The 19,723-nt window shown below is 37.4% G+C and overlaps 2 protein-coding genes across 2 annotated transcripts; both read left to right on the forward strand.

The window, feature by feature from the left end:
- Positions 1 to 2,174: 2,174 nt before the first annotated feature.
- LOC145117150 (F-box/kelch-repeat protein At3g06240-like) lies at positions 2,175 to 6,198 on the forward strand. The gene is made up of 5 exons (XM_079053458.1): positions 2,175 to 2,323; positions 2,914 to 2,960; positions 3,744 to 3,829; positions 4,071 to 4,164; positions 4,284 to 6,198. Exons 1-5 carry the CDS (start codon positions 2,263 to 2,265, stop codon positions 5,226 to 5,228), a joined length of 1,233 nt encoding a protein of 410 aa, XP_078909584.1. The 5' UTR covers positions 2,175 to 2,262; the 3' UTR covers positions 5,229 to 6,198.
- Positions 6,199 to 7,600: 1,402 nt separating this feature from the next.
- LOC145117149 (F-box/kelch-repeat protein At3g06240-like) lies at positions 7,601 to 12,230 on the forward strand. The gene is made up of 5 exons (XM_079053457.1): positions 7,601 to 8,168; positions 9,396 to 9,442; positions 10,242 to 10,357; positions 10,580 to 10,673; positions 10,793 to 12,230. The coding sequence occupies exons 1-5, from the start codon at positions 8,144 to 8,146 to the stop codon at positions 12,029 to 12,031; spliced, it is 1,521 nt and encodes a 506-aa protein (XP_078909583.1). The 5' UTR covers positions 7,601 to 8,143; the 3' UTR covers positions 12,032 to 12,230.
- The last annotated feature ends 7,493 nt before the right edge of the window (positions 12,231 to 19,723 follow it).

Genomic DNA, 19,723 nt, shown 5'->3' on the forward strand with positions numbered 1-19,723 from the left:
AAGTCACCTCTAAGAATCCACGACACACAAAAGAAATGTCACTAGAAGCGCTCCCACTAAAGTTTTTTAGTGACATTTTTTTGGTTTGCCGCGACAAACTTTTAGATTTTTAGTGACAAATACTTCACATTTTCAGATTGCATGCATCTTATATATTCAGATTATAACATCATACAAAATCAGTTAGACCTAACATATGTACAAGAGCATGCAATTTTTGCCATACTCGTGCCCAAACAACCATATGAATTGACTCATGTATAGTCTAAGTTATGAAAGGTTATGAACTGAGGAAAAACACTTTTTAACCAGCAAAATAACACCCCTAAAAGAATGGCACAATGAGCTGATCAGAAACAAAACATAAAACAAAATCAATTCTGTTTTAGACAGAAGCCATGTCGTGGCAAAGAGGGTGTCACGTTGTGGTTTGAGCATCAGTCGCGATTCGGGTCGATCAACTCCCGTCGCCACATTGTGGCAACTAGATGTCCACATCGTGGGGCTGATAGTTACAAAACAAAAAATCGATTGTCTGCCTTCTCCTGCTCAGTTTGGGTCCGATCAAAGCCTCTTTTGGGTTGATCTTAACCCCTCTAGACCATACCTAAGTATCTAGAACGACTAGGACATGAATGAGACCAACCAACACACCTAAACCATGGATTTTTGGCATCATCCAAGGTTTCTTCCTATGTGTGGTTTGAATAACAACAAGATAATCTAAAGGAAGATATTCATACCTTCTGGAAAGTCCATAAACTAATTCACCAAGATTACAAGGAGAGAAGGACTACAAGAACTCCACCAAAGATCCACCACAAACACCAAAACTTCACTCCTGCTTCATTCGCTTCACACACACACATACACACACAGACTCCAAGGAAGGAAAACAATCCAAGAACACACTTCGAAGTAGGGTTTAATCCGAGATTTTAGGGTTAAGGCGGCTTAAATACTTGTTAACTTTCAATTTAGGTCCTCAAAGTGTGAGAAAATGACTATATGACCCATATACATGATCAAGTAACCTTTTCTTGCACTTTAGCCCCTAAAGTTAACTTTAACAATGGTAAAAGTAACTTAACAAGAAAATTTAACGGAACTAACCTCAATGACGAAGTGGAAAAATCTGGGTCGTTACAAGTAACAAGAATCGTTTGACTTCCACACACACAAATCATCATTTTTTAAAATAATTGTTAGGTAAAAATAGGAATAAATGACGATTTGGCCATGAATAGATAAGATGAGTTTAGCTCTTTTATTTTGTTCGTATCGACTTGAAACAAGATATGGTAGTAAAAATATAGAAATGCTAGGGGCTTCACATCTAATAGATAGGTCTGACAATCGTGTCATGTTCGGGTTGGCGAGTCAAAATATACCAACCCGAACACGACCCATTTAACTATATAGGCCACGGGTTGGCGGGTTTGGAACATAAACCCATATATGACCCGTCAACCCACTTATTTATACAGGTTGGCGAGTTCGTGGGTCAGATTTGGGCTCGTGTGTTCGTGGGTTGGATCGCAACAAATCGATTGCCTACTGCGTTGTGCGTTCGTCGTTCACGTTCACGTTCAGGCGTCAACGTCGTTCGATAATGATTCAATCATTCGTGCCATCGTTCTTCGTGAGTTCATTTTTTCGTTCATCACAGAGGGGAGAGCGAGAAAGGGCTTATTCGATTTTGTTTGTGAGATACTGAGATTGTTTAGTGCAAACGCTAAATGTCAAATGGTCAATGGTATCAGGTATCCTATCCTAATATAAAGTATAAATCGTATAGTGTATAATCATTAATACATTTAAAAAACATATAATTTTTTTTTATTAAAATTCTAAACGGGTTGGCGGGTCAACCCGTATAATTTTTGAGAAACTCATATATGACCTGTTTAATAAACAGATTAACGGGTTGAAAAACTCAATTCAAACTCATTTATTTCGTATCGTGTCGTAGGTGGTATCGAGAATTACGAGACCATCTATTATACTAATAGATGACCATAGGCGCTAATCAGGATAAAGACCCATGGAAAAAATGAAACAATAACTATTGACTTAGTCAAATTTGTAAAACTCAAGACCCTAATCGAATTTGTGAGGACCATACTTGATAAAATATTTTCAACTACGAAGGCATAATAAGCATGCACAGATAAAATCCCTATTCAGACCCTACCTTTCCGTTTCTCAATCTCGCTCCATTCCCTTTCTATATTCTCACTCCTCGGCAGCTCCAGCTTCTCAATGGCGACAGCGGGCGACCGCGGAGCTCCAGAAGAGTTTTGGAATAGCCATTTGCGGCCAGGTTCAACTATTTTGCTGTAACTTTGATCAATTTTTTAAATTATACCTGTTTAGGGTTTATCTGGCTGTATTTAGAGACTGTTTCTTATGGCTACCATAGGTATCATAATTAGTGTTGCTTTGTATTAGATTTTCCTTTGTTTTGATGGATGATTGCTGCATTTTGTTTTCAGTTGATTAGGTTTTTTCTTTGCCTGTACGAAGGTGTCCGTGTTACCACATCGCGCTTTTCAATTGATTATGAGTTTATTGCCGAAAACTAGAAAAGTTACCAGTAATTATTAAAATAAATAAATTGTATGAAACATAATCATAGTTGTCATGTGGTGTCAACCATCACATTAGACTAGATATCATTTTCTGTATACTATGTTATGAATCTAAGCATCAAATAGTCTTTCATAGATCTGCATCTTTTAAATCGTTTTTTTCTTGTAATAAGTGATATTGGCAATGTGTCAATCTTGTTATAAATATTTCTGTTTGTCTGTCTTGAACTTAAGATATTTATAATAAATAGCCTTTGTGTTACTTCATTTGAATTTTATCTTATGATGTACATGTTCCTTACAAAAGCTCTTATGTAACCAGAGATTGATGAAGGACCCCAGAATGTTTCTCAGGAGGCAGGGCAAAATGTAAGTTGTTGATTTCTAACATAGGTGATTAGGGTGTGTGCTTCCTCTGTGTGTGTTGAATCATTTGATTTGTGTGCTTCACATATTAGAATGTGGTATAATGATGTCAATAATTATTGTAATAGCATTTCTAATTTTTGCTTTTTCGTTAGTTTCCAAACTTCCTTTGGTTTTCACATTTGATATTTACATCAACTTCTTTCTCGAATTATGCTAGTTTTATTTAAAAGGGAAAAATAATAATACTGGTTTTTTAGGGTTTTAGGATATTTCTTCATGATTTTTTTTTGTTGGTTTGTTTCTAAATGCTACATATTGCTTATAACATTGAGCAGCGTCCTCTTATGACTTGAACTAGGATCCCCTTTATTTGAACTCATGAACATATATAATTTATTATATCTTGGGAGCTGCAAGTGTTTTTATTAATGGACTTTCTCATAAAGGGATAAATAGTGGTGGAGTTCAACCTCTTAAGAGTTGAACACTTGAACTCTGTTGCCCTTTGCTTGAAGTCACTAACAAATAATCTATTATATCATTGAAATTGGACATAAAACGATGAGTAATGGTGGAGTTCACACATGTATCTCTTAAATTCATCCAATCTAATGTGTGGCTAAGAACCTGTTATGTTGATGGCAACAACTTATTTAAAAAAATATTTTCTGTTAACTGTTATAAGTAGATGGAAGTACTTTTTCAAATTGTTGTTTGTCGTATTTCTTTTCTTTACTAGATCAATAATAATGTGTACTTATCTCAATGATTTCTTGACTGTAGAACTCAAGTGGAGTATCAGATCTTAGCACTCATCAAGCTGGAAAATCAGAGCTTGAACAAATGTTAAAACATATGACATTTACTAGGTCTGTCTTTCTTTTAATACAGTTGTACACTGTTATTATTTACTCTCTAAGTGGTGACTTTTTTTTTTTTTTTTTTTTTTTTTTTTAATATATCTTTACTTCATACTGCTTGTTTGAACTTGAGGGGTGTGTTAATTTTACCTCAAAATGTAAAATAGTATTTTTGACAATATTCAAAGTGCTTCATTATTTGGAATTATTTTGTCATTACTGATGTGTTATATATATACTGCTGTAACAGGTCTGAAACCCTGTACTTGATAGCATTGTTGCATTCAAGAACCATCGAGGCGTCACCTTCTGATAAATTCCTTGCTGCTAGTAAAATTTCAAGAGTGAGTGATATTTTCATGCACCTCTTTTGGTGGTTTTGTTGTTCCTTGAGCATCAATCCATGATTACATTTTCAAGTGCAATATGTGGTACTTATATTCTTGAGGTTTTTGAGAAACAGATTGCTTCACCTACTGAGCTTGCGGATGCCAACAAAGCATTGAGACAAGATTCAAAGTTTATTAACAAAAATGCACCAATGATGGTTTCACCACAGCAACCAACAACTATTGAAAACCTCCCAAACGAGCTTTTATCAAACATATTCATTCGCTTATTGGCCAAACAGCTTGCTCAAATGAGATGCGTCTCTAAATCTTGGAATTCCCTATTATCTAAATCCTCCTTTGTAAAAACCCAACTCCATCATTCCATCTATAACAAAGATAAAACTCTCTTTCACTTCTCTGATGACCATTATTATGGCTTCAAACTCTCGGTTAACCCCAATCCCCAACTCATTAGTTTCATCAAACTTCCACCTAACCCTGAATCTCCACATACAACCATCAGAGTTATTGATTCTGTCAACGGCTTAATATGCTCTTCTTACAGTGATACGGTCATTCAGATTTGGAACCCTTCTCTCTCTGCCATCTTAACCCTTCCGCCATATTTCATGCCCTGCAGTGCTTATGATTCAATCAAAATCTTTTTCCGGTTTGGGTTTGATCCGAAAACTGATGATTACAAAGTTGTGAAGCTTACAGCCTATGCTGATGGATCCTGCGTTATATGGTGGATGGATGTTGAGATTTATAGCATGAAAAATGGTTCCTGGAAGTTCATTACTGAAAGGGTTCCATCACACATCACATGGATTGACGAGAATGAAGTCGTTTGTGTGGATGGACATGATGGACATCTTCATTGGCTTGGTCATTTTGGTGAGGAGAAGGTTTCAAAAATGATAGCGGTGTTTGATTTGGGTTCTGAGACATTCCGTGAGATACCTCTTCCAGATTCTACAGTAGCTACTGAATATGGGCGCTCAAATGCATTAGGAGTTTTGGGGGGGAAGCTTTGTGTGATGTCATGGGCTCGCAACTGGCTACGCTGTACGTAGTCAGGAGTACGCTCGGCGTACACGGCTGATCCCAAAACTTCATTTTTAAGGTCTTAATCATTAAGTCACTTACTCCAACTTCAGATCTGAACCTAAAAAGACGTCCTAATCCATAAAGTCTATGACTTTATACCTTTTCATGGCTAAAGAGAGCTTAATCCCAAAACCCTAACATTTCACTTTCACCAAAATCTCCATAACTCATGCATGGAAGAAAGGAAAGGACCAAGCTAACATTTTTATGACTCTAAGCACCCTAAAACGTCTGCAATGATAGCTCATATGATCTAGAGTATTCCATACTCACAAAGATCAAGGTTTTAGGACAAAATGAACTCAAATCCAAGTCTAAACAAGATCTATCAAAATAAGCTCCAAGGTTTGAACTTTATACCTTAAAAGGTGAACAGAGAGATGCATATTCTGGATCCAAAGGCATGAATGCACCACCACTTCTTGAATGAACTTCCTTTACAAGCAAGAACACTCAAGGATCACTCTCAAGCTTCAAATCTCACTCACAAGGGCTAGGGTTTCGACTTTAGGGTTTCGAGGGATGGAGGTTGGTAATGAGAATGTCCAAGAGGGATTATGATGCTTAAATAGGGGTCACAACCCAAAAATATTAGGTTCTAGGGAATACACGAGTACACCCGACTCAGATGTATGCCCAACGTACTCTACTTTTGACCCGCCACAAGTCTGCTGACTTACGCCCGACGTATAGCCTTGTACGTCCAGTTGAAGGACCTCATTTGCAACAATTTTAAAACATAAAGGACTGGAATGAAAAATACTTGACAACGAGTGTTACATCTTCCTAGATTATCGGACATCATAACTCTTAGGCATAATATCATAGCTTACAACTAGGTATAGTATCTATAACTACATTATCCTAAGGTTTCATGCTTTATATAATGATTAATATTTATAGATATAAATATATTTTGATAAAGTAGTTTGATAAGCATGTATTCCCCCCCCCCCCCCCCCCCCCCCGGGGTAAAACTTTTTAAATAGTAAAATGGAGTCGTGAACTCACTCTAGTAACGTAATCTGAAGCATTCATGCTACTGCACCCGAAGCTTCGCACCATTGGGAGGACTTTCGAAATAGCTTGAGAGATAGAGAGCAAGAGTTTTCGGTGTGAAGAAATCATAAAATGAGCACCTTTATTTATAGTGATTGTGTGCGCATCACACTTCACACACGTCGTGCACTCGATTCGTGGCTCCCTCCGAGGTTTACCACGTATCACACTCCTGATGGTCCACATCTCTCCAATCTCGATGAATCCGGGTGTCAGACGTGCACGTCGAGCATGGCGCGCACCTCTAAATCTTCCTTATATGAATCTTGTTTCTTACCCTCTTTATATATTCGTGTCGCTCTCTACAGTACTACAACTTTCCTTAAGTCAACGTTGTCAAATTTTAACTTTTACTTTTAACCCGTATTTTATATTTTTTAAAAAATCGTATCTTCTTCATATGAACTCCGTTTTTGACATTTTTCCTTTTAAAGTCCTTAACTCTCGGAGTACTACGATTTTCCTTTTAGTGACGTTAGCCAAAACTCAACCGATTTCTTTATACCATTTTGACGTTAATGGCGTTATTAACACGATTGATTTTTACTTTTTATAAAATCATAACTCCTCCAATTGGAGTCAGATTTTCATAAAGTTTATATCCTTGGGACCACTTTGTTGTGTATTTTCCAAGTACACTGACCATTATTAAAAGTGATGTAACTTTTCGGTCACTCATTTTTGACCATATTATATGAAAAGCTCTATTATTATCATTTGTCGATGCTAATATCCAATGACGGTCGATGACGGGAATCTCCCAATTGTCACATGTTACTTGTTACTCAACAATCCATCCATGGTGATTTTTAAGTGCATTATCTTACTATAATCTTTTCAGGTTCTTGAATAAGAGATTGCTTCATGTACTGAGCTCGAGAAGACATTCAAACGTAGAACCATTAGCACTGGCCAAGCACTGAGACAAGACCCAACGACCCTGGAGAACCTCCCATACTAGCTTTTATTAAACATATTCATCTGCTTATTGGCCTATAACTTGCTTAAATGAGATCCGTCTCCAAATGTTGGAATGCCCTTTTATCTCATATTCTTATTCCTCATTTGTGAAATCCCACATCCATCATTCCACTCACAACAACGATCAAATTCTGTTGGTCTTCTGCCCCACTCTATTATTTGATAAGTTATTAATCGAGAAAAGGAGTTGTTTGCACTTCTACGATGAAGAAAATAAATTATACTGTTGTGATATGTATTTTCCTATTAAGGTTAAAATAATGATATTCAAGTAAATTGTTTTTATATATGATAAGTAGCTTCAAATAAGTTAGAATGAACAAAATTATAAAAAATAATTTGTTTAAGACAATAAATGTTTTTCGTTTTGTTCCATCAAAAAGTAAAAATGATTATTAACAATACTAAACCACAATAAACTAATAAGTATTTTAAATAAACAATCACATACATGTTCTCATTTTAGTGATAAATTAAAACATTGTTTATATAAAAAATAACTATTAACCATATAATATATAAGTAATAAAATAATTAAATAAAATGAAAACGATAATAATATATTATATTTATTAGTTAAAATCTAGTAACATGTTGTGAAGGACTAAAAATGTCAAGCTAACGAAATTAACCTTGATCTTTAGTTGACTTAGTGGGGTGTCAAAATAAAACAAACAAGACTTGAGGGGTTTATTTTGCCAAAGCTTATAAAAGTTAGAAGAAAGCATTCTCTCCCATTTGAACCAAAATCGTTTTTAAAGAAACCACGGGAGAAGAGAATGGCGATTTTGGAGCTTAAGAGGATAGGAGGAGATTGAAGATTACGTGCAGACTTGAAGCTATGAACTCTTCATTAAGCTTGGAAGGTACGATTTCACTGGTTCTTCTCTATTTTCGACCTAAGGTTTTCAGATCCTCTTCAAATCCGAAATGTTAGTGATTAGAGCGTTCTAAGTAAGTTTCTAGTTACATTTTCACCATCTATCTTTCGATCTATATTTAAATCACCTTTGTTTTGCTTGAATTGGAGTTTGAATGCGTTTTGAAGCTTTGGAACCCTAGTTATGGAGGATTCTAAATGGAGATTAACTTCATGAAATTAATGATGGAATAAACTTTGTTTAAAGTTTTCTAACTTAATTTCATTTAGATAATCCATCATGATTAGATTTTGACACCTTATGATCTACTTGAAGTTGTCATTGTGCTTGATAGCTTTAATGGAGGTTGAATGGAATTTGTGACATGATTTCTTAATTCAAATAGTTTACAAACTCTGGAAATTGTCATAAATGTCACTCAACTTGTACACTGAAATCACTAATGTTGATGATATAAAGAGAGATTGATGATTAAAACTCATTTTGAGGTTCGACTAATGTTTATTGATCATAATCAAGTTTTTGAGAGTTTAAAACAATAAACCATCACACTAGATTCATGGATCAAGGTGTAATTAAAGTGTTTTGATGGTTTTAAGATGATGTTAAGGTGTTAAAGTATTATTAAGACCTTAGGAAATGGTCTGGAGGTTTTTAAAAGAAGTTTAGACAGCATTTAAGTTGTTTTCTACTCGACATTGAGTTGTGCATGACTGACTTGGTTGAGACTGGTTCTTATGGCTATCCATTCCTAGGGTATAATAATTGGTGGCTTTGTATTAGATTTTTCTTTGTTTTGATGAATGATTGCTGCATTTTTTTTTTCAATTGATAAGGTTTTTTCTTTGGCTGTAGGAAGGATTTTATTTTACCACATGATGCTTTTATGAGTTTATTGCCAAAAACTAGAAAAGTTGCGAGTAATTATCAAAAGAAATAAACTGTTTGAAACATAATCATAGTTGTCATGTGGTGTCAACCGTCATACTAGGTTATGAATCTAAGCATCCTATTGTCTTTCGTATATCTGCATCTTTAAATCATTTTTTTTTCTTGTAGTAAGTGATATTGGCAATGTGTCAATCTTGTTATAAATGTTTGTATTTGTCTGTCTGGAACTTAAGATATTTATGATAAATAGCCTTTGTATTACTTCATTTGAATCTCAGCTTATGATGTACATGTTTCTTACAAAAGCTCTTTTGTAACCAGAGATTGATGAAGGACCCCAGAATGTTTCTCAGGAGGCAGGGCAAAATGTAAGTTGTTGATTTCTAACATAGGTGATTAGGGTGTGTGCTTCCTCTGTGTGTGTTGAATCATTTGATTTGTGTGCTTCACATATTAGAATGTGGTATAATGATGTCAATAATTATGGTAATAGCATTTCTAATTTTTGCTTTTTCGTTAGTTTCCAAACTTCCTTTGGTTTTCACATTTGATATTTACATCAACTTCTTTCTCGAATTATGCTAGTTTTATTTAAAAAGGAAAATAATAATACTTATTTTTTAGGGTTTTATGATATTTCTTCATGACTTGTTTTGTTGGTTTGATCCTAAATGGTATATATTGCTTATAACAATGAGCAGCGTCCTCTTATGACTTGAACTAGGATGCCCTTAATTTGAAGTCATGAACAAATATAATTTATTATATCTTGGGAGTAGCAAGTGTTTTTATCAATGTAATTTCTCATAGAGTGATAAATAATAGTGGAGTTCAACCTCTTATGAGTTGAACACTTGGACTCGGTTGCCCTTTGCCTGAAATCACTAACAAATAATCCATTATATCATTGATATTGGACATAAAATGATGAGTAATGGTGGAGTCCACACATCCACTCTCTTCACATTTATCTCTTAAATTCATCTAATTTATTATGTGGCTAAGAACCTGTAATGTTGATGGCAACAACTTATTTAAAAAACCTTGTCTGTTAACTGTTATAAAGTAGATGGAGGGACTTGTTCAAATTGTTACTGGTTGTAGTATTTATTTTCTTTACTAGATCAATAATAATGTGTACTTGTCTCAATGATTTCTTGACTGCAGAACTCAAGTGGCGTATCAGAATTTAGCACTTATCAAGGCAGTAATTTTGCTAGGATTTCTTTAATCATTGGGAAGTCAGAGCTTGAACAAATGTTAAAACAGATGACCTTTACAAGGTCCGTCTTTCTTTTTATACAGTTGTACACTGTTATTATTTACTCTCTAGGTGGTGGCTTTTTGTTTTTAATCTTTACTTCATACTGCTTGTTTGAACTTGAGGGGTGTGTTAATTTTACCTCAAAATGTAAAATAGTATTTTTGACAATATTCAAAGTGCTTCATTATTTGGAATTATTTTGTCATTACTGATGTGTTATATATATATGCTGCTGCTACAGGTCTGAAACCCTGTACTTGATAGCATTGTTGCATTCAAGAACCATCGAGGCGTCACCTTCTGATAAATTCCTTGCTGCTAGTAAAATTTCAAGAGTGAGTGATATTTTCATGCACCTCTTTTGGTGGTTTTGTTGTTCCTTGAGCATCAATCCATGATTACATTTTCAAGTGCAATATGTGGTACTTATATTCTTGAGGTTTTTGAGAAATAGATTGCTTCACCTACTGAGCTTGCGGATGCCAACAAAGCATTGAGACAAGATTCAAAGTTTATTAACAAAAATGCACCAATGATGGTTTCACCACAGCAACCAACAACTATTGAAAACCTCCCAAACGAGCTTTTATCAAACATATTCATTCGCTTATTGGCCAAACAGCTTGCTCAAATGAGATGCGTCTCTAAATCTTGGAATTCCCTATTATCTAAATCCTCCTTTGTAAAAACCCAACTCCATCATTCCATCTATAACAAAGATAAAACTCTCTTTCACTTCTCTGATGACCATTATTATGGCTTCAAACTCTCGGTTAACCCCAATCCCCAACTCATTAGTTTCATCAAACTTCCACCTAACCCTGAATCTCCACATACAACCATCAGAGTTATTGATTCTGTCAACGGCTTAATATGCTCTTCTTACAGTGATACGGTCATTCAGATTTGGAACCCTTCTCTCTCTGCCATCTTAACCCTTCCGCCATATTTCATGCCCTGCAGTGCTTATGATTCAATCAAAATCTTTTTCCGGTTTGGGTTTGATCCGAAAACTGATGATTACAAAGTTGTGAAGCTTACAGCCTATGCTGATGGATCCTGCGTTATATGGTGGATGGATGTTGAGATTTATAGCATGAGAAAGGGTTCCTGGAAGTTAATTATCGAAAGGGTTCCATCACACATCACATGGATTGACGAGAATGAAGTCGTTTGTGCGGATGGACATGACGGGCATCTTCATTGGCTTGGTTATATTACTGAGGAGATGAATTTAAAAACGATAGTGGCGTTTGATTTGGGTTCAGAGACATTCCGTGAGATACCTCTTCCAGATTCTACAGTAGCTTTTAAATATGGCCGATTGGATGCTTTAGGAGTTTTGGGGGGAAAGCTTTGTGTGATGTCACGGGATGAGGATGTTGGATGTGTGGTGTGGGTTATGGAGGAGTATGGGGTGGCTGAATCATGGGTCAAACGTCATGTCTTTTCACACTTTATTGGTTATACCTATCCATTTGGATTCACATCAGCCAACAAGTTTCTTATTCAAGATCAGTATTCTCGTCTTGTTTTGTATGATCCAGTTACAGAAGAGGCTCAAATTTTGAAGAATGATTTTTCATATGTAGAATATGAAGCAGGTAAAATCGTGGAGTATGTCGATAGTCTTGTTTGGGTAGCACCTGCCAAGTGTGAGATGGTGGATGGTGGAGGACAAAATTGGAATTGAGAGATGTCAGGTATGATACTATCCATGTTTCTGAATTAGGTTTATGTCGAGTATCAATTTTTAGTACATTACACCTACTTTCTCTGGTGCCCTTGTGTTTCCATTTGATTTTCTTGATGCAAACAAGTTCTACCTTGTTTAACATTTGTATATGTTGGTTTAAATTCAACAGATGTTTAGCCTTATTGCTTCTTATAAAGGAGTCTTCTATTAAGAAATTACTTCTGTTTTTATAATGAGACTAATGTGTAGCTATTGATTTTGGTTATGATAATTACTGTATCTTGTGAAAAGGCTGAAGGTTTGTGAACTCTATTTTTCGAGGTTGTGTTTGATTTTGTCAGCAATTTTTTAATAGATTTAAAAAGTTATCTTTCATCTTTGTTACCTGTTGTGTAGCGAGTGACATTGCCAGATGTGTTGCTGACGTGGACTATGACATTTCAACATATTTGAAACAGTTTTATGTTATGTTGATTCAAGAAATCAACTCAAAATTCACATGTTGGTTTGTATGTTTTATTTTAAATATATATCAAAGCATACCGAGGGCTGTTTGGCAGGATCTGAATTTTTAAGATCTAAATATTAAGAGGTTTGAATTTCTAAGAGGGTTTGTATTTTTAAGATCCGAATTTTTAAATGTTTGGTTGGACCCTTTGAATTGCAGTGCTGAATGATAAAAATGACCATTTTACCCTTATGTGTTATTTATTGCTGAATTCAACTTTTTTGTTTATAAAATAACCGAATCAAGTTAACAAATTTTCAGCATATAAACAGATTACTATAGCACATTTTCAGCATATAAGAACAAATTTTCAGCAAAACAACACAAAATTCAGCAAAACAGCACAGCATTAAGCAAAAACAGCACATTTTCAGCAAATGCAGAAATCAGCACCTGTTTTTGAGAGTATTTTTCAGCAAATTAGCCCATATATTTCAGAAATCGGCACATATATTTCAGAAATCAGCATCTATTTTCTTTTCAAGCAAGAAATCAACACATTTTTTAGAGTATATTTCAACAAATCAACATGTGTTTCAGAAATCAGCAAATCTAACACATTTCAGAAATCAACCTTCAATAGAACAACTACTCACCAAACTCTTCTAGTATTCTAGTCCTTAGAAAAATTATTTTACAGATTCATACAAGCACTCACTCGTTCCACAATCAGGGTGCTCTCTAAAAATTAAAACTAGCAAAGTTAAGGGTTTAAGTCTTGTTAGAGATAGTTTATGAATAGTAGGGTAGAAAGTATGAGTAAGGCATTGTCCTCCATTTATGTTTTACATCACAAAAGCCAACTAGCGTTGCTTGCTAGCTTAGTTACTTTTTTTTTTTTTTTTTTTTTTTTTTTGTGTGTGTGTGCGTGCAAACCATGTATTGTTGTTTTACAATTTCAAGAAGGGAAAATTGCAAATTTATGCAACAATGTATTCATGCAACAATGTTATTTATTGTACATTATATGCAGTTATGTTTTGAAATATGAAGAGGTTATGCAGTCGGTTATCTTTTTTAGTTTTCCCTTTACATTGAAATTCCACATTTACTAAATTACACGCCATTTTTTTACAACGTGGTGCAAACTTCTCCTGAAATTGCTTGGTTTGTTTTTCTTTGGTGGGTGGAGGTTTAATTCCTTTGTTTTTTTTTTGTTTATTTATTTATTATTTTTTTGTCCCCGTATTGCCTTTCAAGCGGTGGTCATGGCTAGGGGTATGTTTTTTTAATGAAATTGTTCCCTTGTTGCTCAAAAGAAAGTTGGTTTATGCATGTTAGAGGGTTACAAATATAGTATTTGCAAATGAGTTTTAAGAAATGAACATTTTCAAACACTATGAAGTAAAGCAATATCATATATATGGTACCAAAATCAACAATATAAAATTGACACTTGAATGATGTTTGCTTGCTAACATTTCTCAGTATAGCATAATTATAAAAGATCCTTGCTAACCATAAGTAAAAAATAGGTGTAAAAACAATACACACTACTTAATCTATTATAAATAAATTGTATTGTCGATACTTCCTTCTGCACCAAGTATACTAGTATAGCACTATCTTTATGCGGTTGGTTGTTTAGGATCCTTTTACTTTCCTTTCGTTGACTTGGAACAAGTGTTTGTCTTCTAATCGGTTGTTTAGATGTTTTGGTTTGTTGCAATAGTAAGTCCACTAGAGATTCTTGGGTTGAGATTGGATACAAATCCATTGAGACACCCATATTTTTTTCCACTTGACCCATGAGCATCTCTTCAACAAATTCATCTTCATATCTTGGTGCATACACATCTCCTTGTGCTACCATAGAATCGTCTTCATGTCTAGGGATACCCACATCTTCATGTCTTGTTAATGGGATTCCTGTTGTGTAACACTTGGATCTTGGTATGTTTCATTGTTGCCCTCTATTATTTAAAAGTTATACATTTGGTTCTTGGGTAGTACGTGGGGCGTACCACATGGTACGCTTAGCGTACTGATGAGTGGCTTGATCGGGACTCCGAGCACGTACGCGGGGCCTATACTCATGTACGCGGGACATACATGCGATTTAGTGAAACCCTAATTTAGGGTGATGCACCCTATATAAACACATTAAGTTATTAGGGTTGGCCTCTTTACCAGCCTCCATTGCCCTAAAACCCTAGAAATCAGCCCTTAGCCTCCATTAATGTGCATTTGAGCTCTTGAGGAGAATTTGGTGTTGTTTTTCTCATTTTTGAAGAGACCGAAGAAGGTGGAAGGTTCATAGCTTGGCGGGGAACTTAGAGATCCAGAATCATTCATCACTTTGCAAGCTCCTAGAGGTATCAAGTCCAAGCCTTGACTTGTTAATGCTTAGATCTCTTTTGGCTTGATTTGCTATGCTTTTGGTCCCTTTATGGGTTGATTGATGGTTTAGGACATTTAAAAGGATTGTTCTTCTAGACCTGAGCTTATTAGGGGTTCTTTAAGCATAAAGGTGCCAACTTTATGGAGTATTGGGTTTCATGCATGCATTAAGTCACCTATTAAGTCATTTTTAAGCTTAAGAGTTTCATTTAGCCATGCATGAACGTAAAGTTAGCAACTTTACCTGATAATCCTGCTCAGGGAAGTCAGATCTACGTTTTGGAGAAATGTCTTAAGGGATTAAGGGTTAAAATTCGAATCTTGGCTGAATGGGTGAGTACGATGGGCGTACAAGCCTTCAAGCGTGTACGCTGCGCATACGTGCTGAGTAGGCCCGGATACTCAGTCTGTTGGGCTTAGCGTTTTGGGCCTCGAGTTTGGGCCATTCTATTGGACTTAGATACTTGGGGTCTTGTTGGGCCATCTGAGTGCAAGTGTTCTAGACTAGGAGAATTGGTGGGCCTTGGGGTAAGGCTCATGTAGGGTTTGGGCCCAAATTGGAAAATTGGGCCAAGTATGGGCCTTGAATGATTACTTGGTTTTTGGGCCTTTTGGATTATAGGTTTGGGCCTAAGTCTTGGTCCAAACTATTTAAGGGGTAAAATGGTCTCTTTTACCATGATTATGGACTGATAGTTATGGATTGGAATCCAATTATTAATTGGATGTTATTTGGTATTGATAGCTCGGTGATTCGTCGAACAACAGCCAGAGACTTAGTCGTTTGATTCAACAGTCGAGGTGAGTTTCCTCACTGGATTTAGCGTGTCTAAGGCACCAATGTCGACCCTTATTGTTTATGTTAGGATTCTAGGAGTCTGCGTGACCCTTGCATGTGTTATGTGCTGCTATGTATACCGGGAGAGGCCTGATGACTGTATCGCATGCTATTGTTTTATGATCATTGTATGTGCTAGTATAATTATGTGATATATGCCTATGTGTATGGTGGGCGGGGATCGATGTCAGGCGGGGCCTAAGAATAACAGATCTGTATACCGAGCGGGGCCTGAAGCTGAGTGGGACTCGATATCGGGCGGGGCCCAATGGAGGGCGGGGGCCCAGTATGTGATTTATTATGTATGGTATGGGGTAGTTTGGGGAAGTCACTAAGCTTTGTGCTTACAGTTTTCAATTTATGTTTCAGGTACTTCTAGTTCCAAGGGGAAGTGCTCGGGATGACTGCATTGCACACACCACATTGTTCCGCGTTTTCTATGACTCTGATGTACTTAGATATTATTTGACACATTCTGATTTTCACTATGGTTTATAATATTGATTGGGTTGATGGTTTATTTAATATATAAATTGAAATTTTTAGTCTTCATTTTTGGTACGTTACAAGTTGGTATCAGAGCCTTAGTTTGAGGGATTCAGGCACACTCTCGGGTGTGTCTGAACTCAAACTGAGGGTTTGGTAGAATTTTCAAAAAGAAAATGTTTTGTAAAAAGATTTCTAATAAAAGAAAAGGGGTGTGGTGCATGCAATCGACCGAGCTCAAGTAAGTTTCCCAAAATACCCATACATGTATTGTGATATGATTTGATCTGTGAATCTGTGAATTGCATGCTAGTTAGGGCTAAGGATTTGCTCAGTTTTGCATGATAGAATGCTAGTAGAGATATCTTCGTATGCCTGTTGTATGAGCTTGTAGACTTGCATGCTAGTACTGATTAGTCTGTGATAGGATGGCCTGATTAGGGTATGCTTGGTTCTGATTACTTGATGCCCGAATGTTGTTTGCTTTGTGCTTTTAGGAGTTCTTACTAACTTCAGCTGACTAGTAAGAGAATATGCTAAGCTACATATTATGGGAACTAAATAATTTTAGAAGGTTAGGTTTTAACTCTATTGTGCAACTCTTGTTTGAGTCCAACCGTTGTAGTGTGATACCTCTCATTCGAAGAATTTTATGGTTTTAGTGATATGTAATTGTATTCATGAGCTAGTTAGAGGAGGTTAGCGGGAGTTCCTTCTGCAACTGATGGAGGAGAGTAGTATGGAGTTTGCCCTAGGAAAACCTAGGATGAGATTTAGTGCTGGGAGCCTTGTTTTGAGGAGGGTTAATTGTATGGATATAGAGTGAATTGGCTGATTCAAAGCAATCCTTGAGGAAAGTACGGATAGATGTGAAAGGTAGTATGGGCCCGTACTACTGGAAGCAGAGGATCCGTACTCGATTTAAGGAGAGTTACGATGAAACCAGGGAGCTTGTAGAGCCGTGATCCCTTAATATATTTGATGCGTATTCTGATGGTTTATAAGGTATATTTTCAGTATGGTGACATTGCGAGGCAGACCTGTTGGCAGTTCTGGTGCTGGAGAGGGCTCGGGCTCAGGATCTAGAGCCGGGTAGCTAGATGATCAGACTAGAGAGTTTATCTCGTCTGAGATTACTCGTTGTATTCTTCAGCAGACTCCTGTGATCTTTGGCATGGTCAAGGAGGGAATTCTGGATGAGCGGTTGAGCTCGTTTCGTTCCAAGGTTGTAGCACTAGTAGGAGCTTTGATATTTAGGGAGTTTCGGGCATGTGGGGCTCCGGACTACCATGGGGAGAAGGACCCGATAGTGAGCCGGAGGTGGTTAGTGGACGTTGCTAATGCCTTCCGCACCAGCAGTTGCCCTGATGAGGCAAAGGTTAGGCTTGCCTCCTGTATTTTGAAGGAAAGAGCACGAGATTGGTGGGAGGAGGTAGGACGTGTGGTTTGTGATGATGTCGTTGATACGATGACGTGGGATGATTTCTCAACTAGGTTACGAGCTGAGTTTGCACCAGTGATTGAGGTGCAACAGTTGGCGCGAGAGTTTCAGGATCTCTGCCAGACTACGGAGACAGTGGCTGAGATCACCGCGATGTTTTGGGAGAGGGCGCTTTTGGTTCCATAGTATGTGGCGGATAAGGAGATGAAGAAGGCCGGGTATCATGAGATGTTGAGGAGTGACATTCGGCAGTTTGTGAGCCGATCCAGTTGCAAGACACTGGAGGACATGATAGCGAGAGATCGTGAGAGGGAGATTGACAAGGAGATGGAGAGGAAGAGGAAGCCGGATCAGGATCAGGGATCAGGGGATCGGACAAGAGGCCTAAGGTGTATGATTCGAGACTGAAAGGCCAGCAGGGACGAAGCCGCTGTGGGAAGTGCGGCAGGACGCATGAGGGACCGTGCATGGTTGGTGGATCTGGCTGCTTCAAGTGCGGTCGGACGAGTCATTATAGTAGGGATTGTACTGCTACCACCACCCAGGGATGTAACATCCATAAAAATCAAGCCAATTTAACACTTTTTCAAACATTTAAAATCACGAGTTATTACAAAAAGGTTTCCAAAATAGTTTCATATCAGAGTATCCCATAAATCATAGTCATAAATCGAGGAAGTGTACGGTCACGCCTTCGCCTTCCCGTGGTCATCCGCTGTACCTGAAACAATGATCGATAATGTAATCTCGAAGGCTTAGTGAGTTACCCCCAAAATACCCATACACACAATAATACACATATAATAACAAACAGCATACTATGGGTCCAATCATCCGTCAGGATGGAATACCCCAGGCCCCTCAACCATCGGGTTGGAATGCCAACATACTATGGGTCCAATCAACCATCGGGTTGGAATACCCCACCTGCTACGAGTCCAGTCATCCTCGGGATGGAATACTCTCGGCCCACAACCATCGGGTTGGGATGCCCACACACAATACATATATAACAGATACTATGGGTCCAATCATCAATCGGGATGGAATACCCCAGACCCACAACCATCGGGTTGGAATGCCCACATACTATGAGTCCAATCATCCTCGGGATGGAATACTCATTACCCACAACCATCGGGTTGGAATGCCCATAACCAATCAACCATGTGCACCTATATCATATAATCATATAACAGACTATAGAGACAACATACTAGGGTCCTATCATCCTTGGGATAGAATACCCTCAACTACCAATCAATCATGTGCACATACAACAGGTAATCTCCTACCAGCATACATACAGTCTGACCAAACTACAGGTCACTAAGCATACTTGCCCCACAGTGTAAACAATCTTAGGCCAAAGGACTCGATTCCACAACGGTTAGACTCAGACAAGAGCTACGAAGCAGAACCCAACCCTTCAACCTAAGATCCTTTAAACCATGTAAACTAGCACATACAGATAGTCATACCGACCTAACAGATCACTAATCATAACATCACCCTAAACCAGAATACAGCTCTAACATAGCATCACAACACATAATCACAAGATAACTAGGATTACAATCCAAAGGGCCGGCCTTGGTGCCTTAGACCCTTGAGTACAGTGAGGATAACTCACCTCACAATGTCGATTTGAACTGAATAATCGAACTCCCGAATCGCTGTCTCACCAAAAATCCTGAACTATCCAAATAATGAATATTAAGTCAATAAATGGGAATATCAATCTTGACCAAGAGTCCTACAACTATTCATAGTCCATTTTGCCTTTCCTCTAATTTGGGCCAAGGCCCAATACCAAATGATCCACAAGCCCACATATATAAGGCCCATTATTGGCCCAATCTTCCAAATTGGGCCCAACTCCCTAATTGGGCCTTATTCTAAGATCCAAATTCAAAACTGGCCCAAACACCATTATTCAGAAAGCCCAGCAAGGCCCAAGTCCAATTAGTCCAAAAGCAGCCCAAACCCGAAGCCCAAATCGTCAAAGGCCCAACAGAGGGCGTACGCTGGGCGTACTCCTCTGGTACGCTGGGCGTACTCCGCCTTGTGTTGACC

Source organism: Lactuca virosa, chromosome 5 (genome assembly GCF_052849685.1).
Source record: "Lactuca virosa cultivar CGN04683 chromosome 5, Lactuca_virosa_CGN04683_v6, whole genome shotgun sequence".
Taxonomy (NCBI): Eukaryota; Viridiplantae; Streptophyta; class Magnoliopsida; order Asterales; family Asteraceae; genus Lactuca; species Lactuca virosa.

Coding starts and splice junctions, on each gene's coding strand:
- LOC145117150 (XM_079053458.1), top strand. CDS start 2,263: ATGGCGACAGCGGGCGACCGCGGAGCTCCAGAAGAGTTTTGGAATAGC. Junction 2,324..2,913: donor GAATAGCCATTTGCGGCCAG/GTTCAACTATTT, acceptor TTATGTAACCAG/AGATTGATGAAGGACCCCAG. Junction 3,830..4,070: donor AAACATATGACATTTACTAG/GTCTGTCTTTCT, acceptor CTGCTGTAACAG/GTCTGAAACCCTGTACTTGA.
- LOC145117149 (XM_079053457.1), top strand. CDS start 8,144: ATGAACTCTTCATTAAGCTTGGAAG. Junction 9,443..10,241: donor CTCAGGAGGCAGGGCAAAAT/GTAAGTTGTTGA, acceptor TCTTGACTGCAG/AACTCAAGTGGCGTATCAGA. Junction 10,674..10,792: donor CTGCTAGTAAAATTTCAAGA/GTGAGTGATATT, acceptor TTTGAGAAATAG/ATTGCTTCACCTACTGAGCT.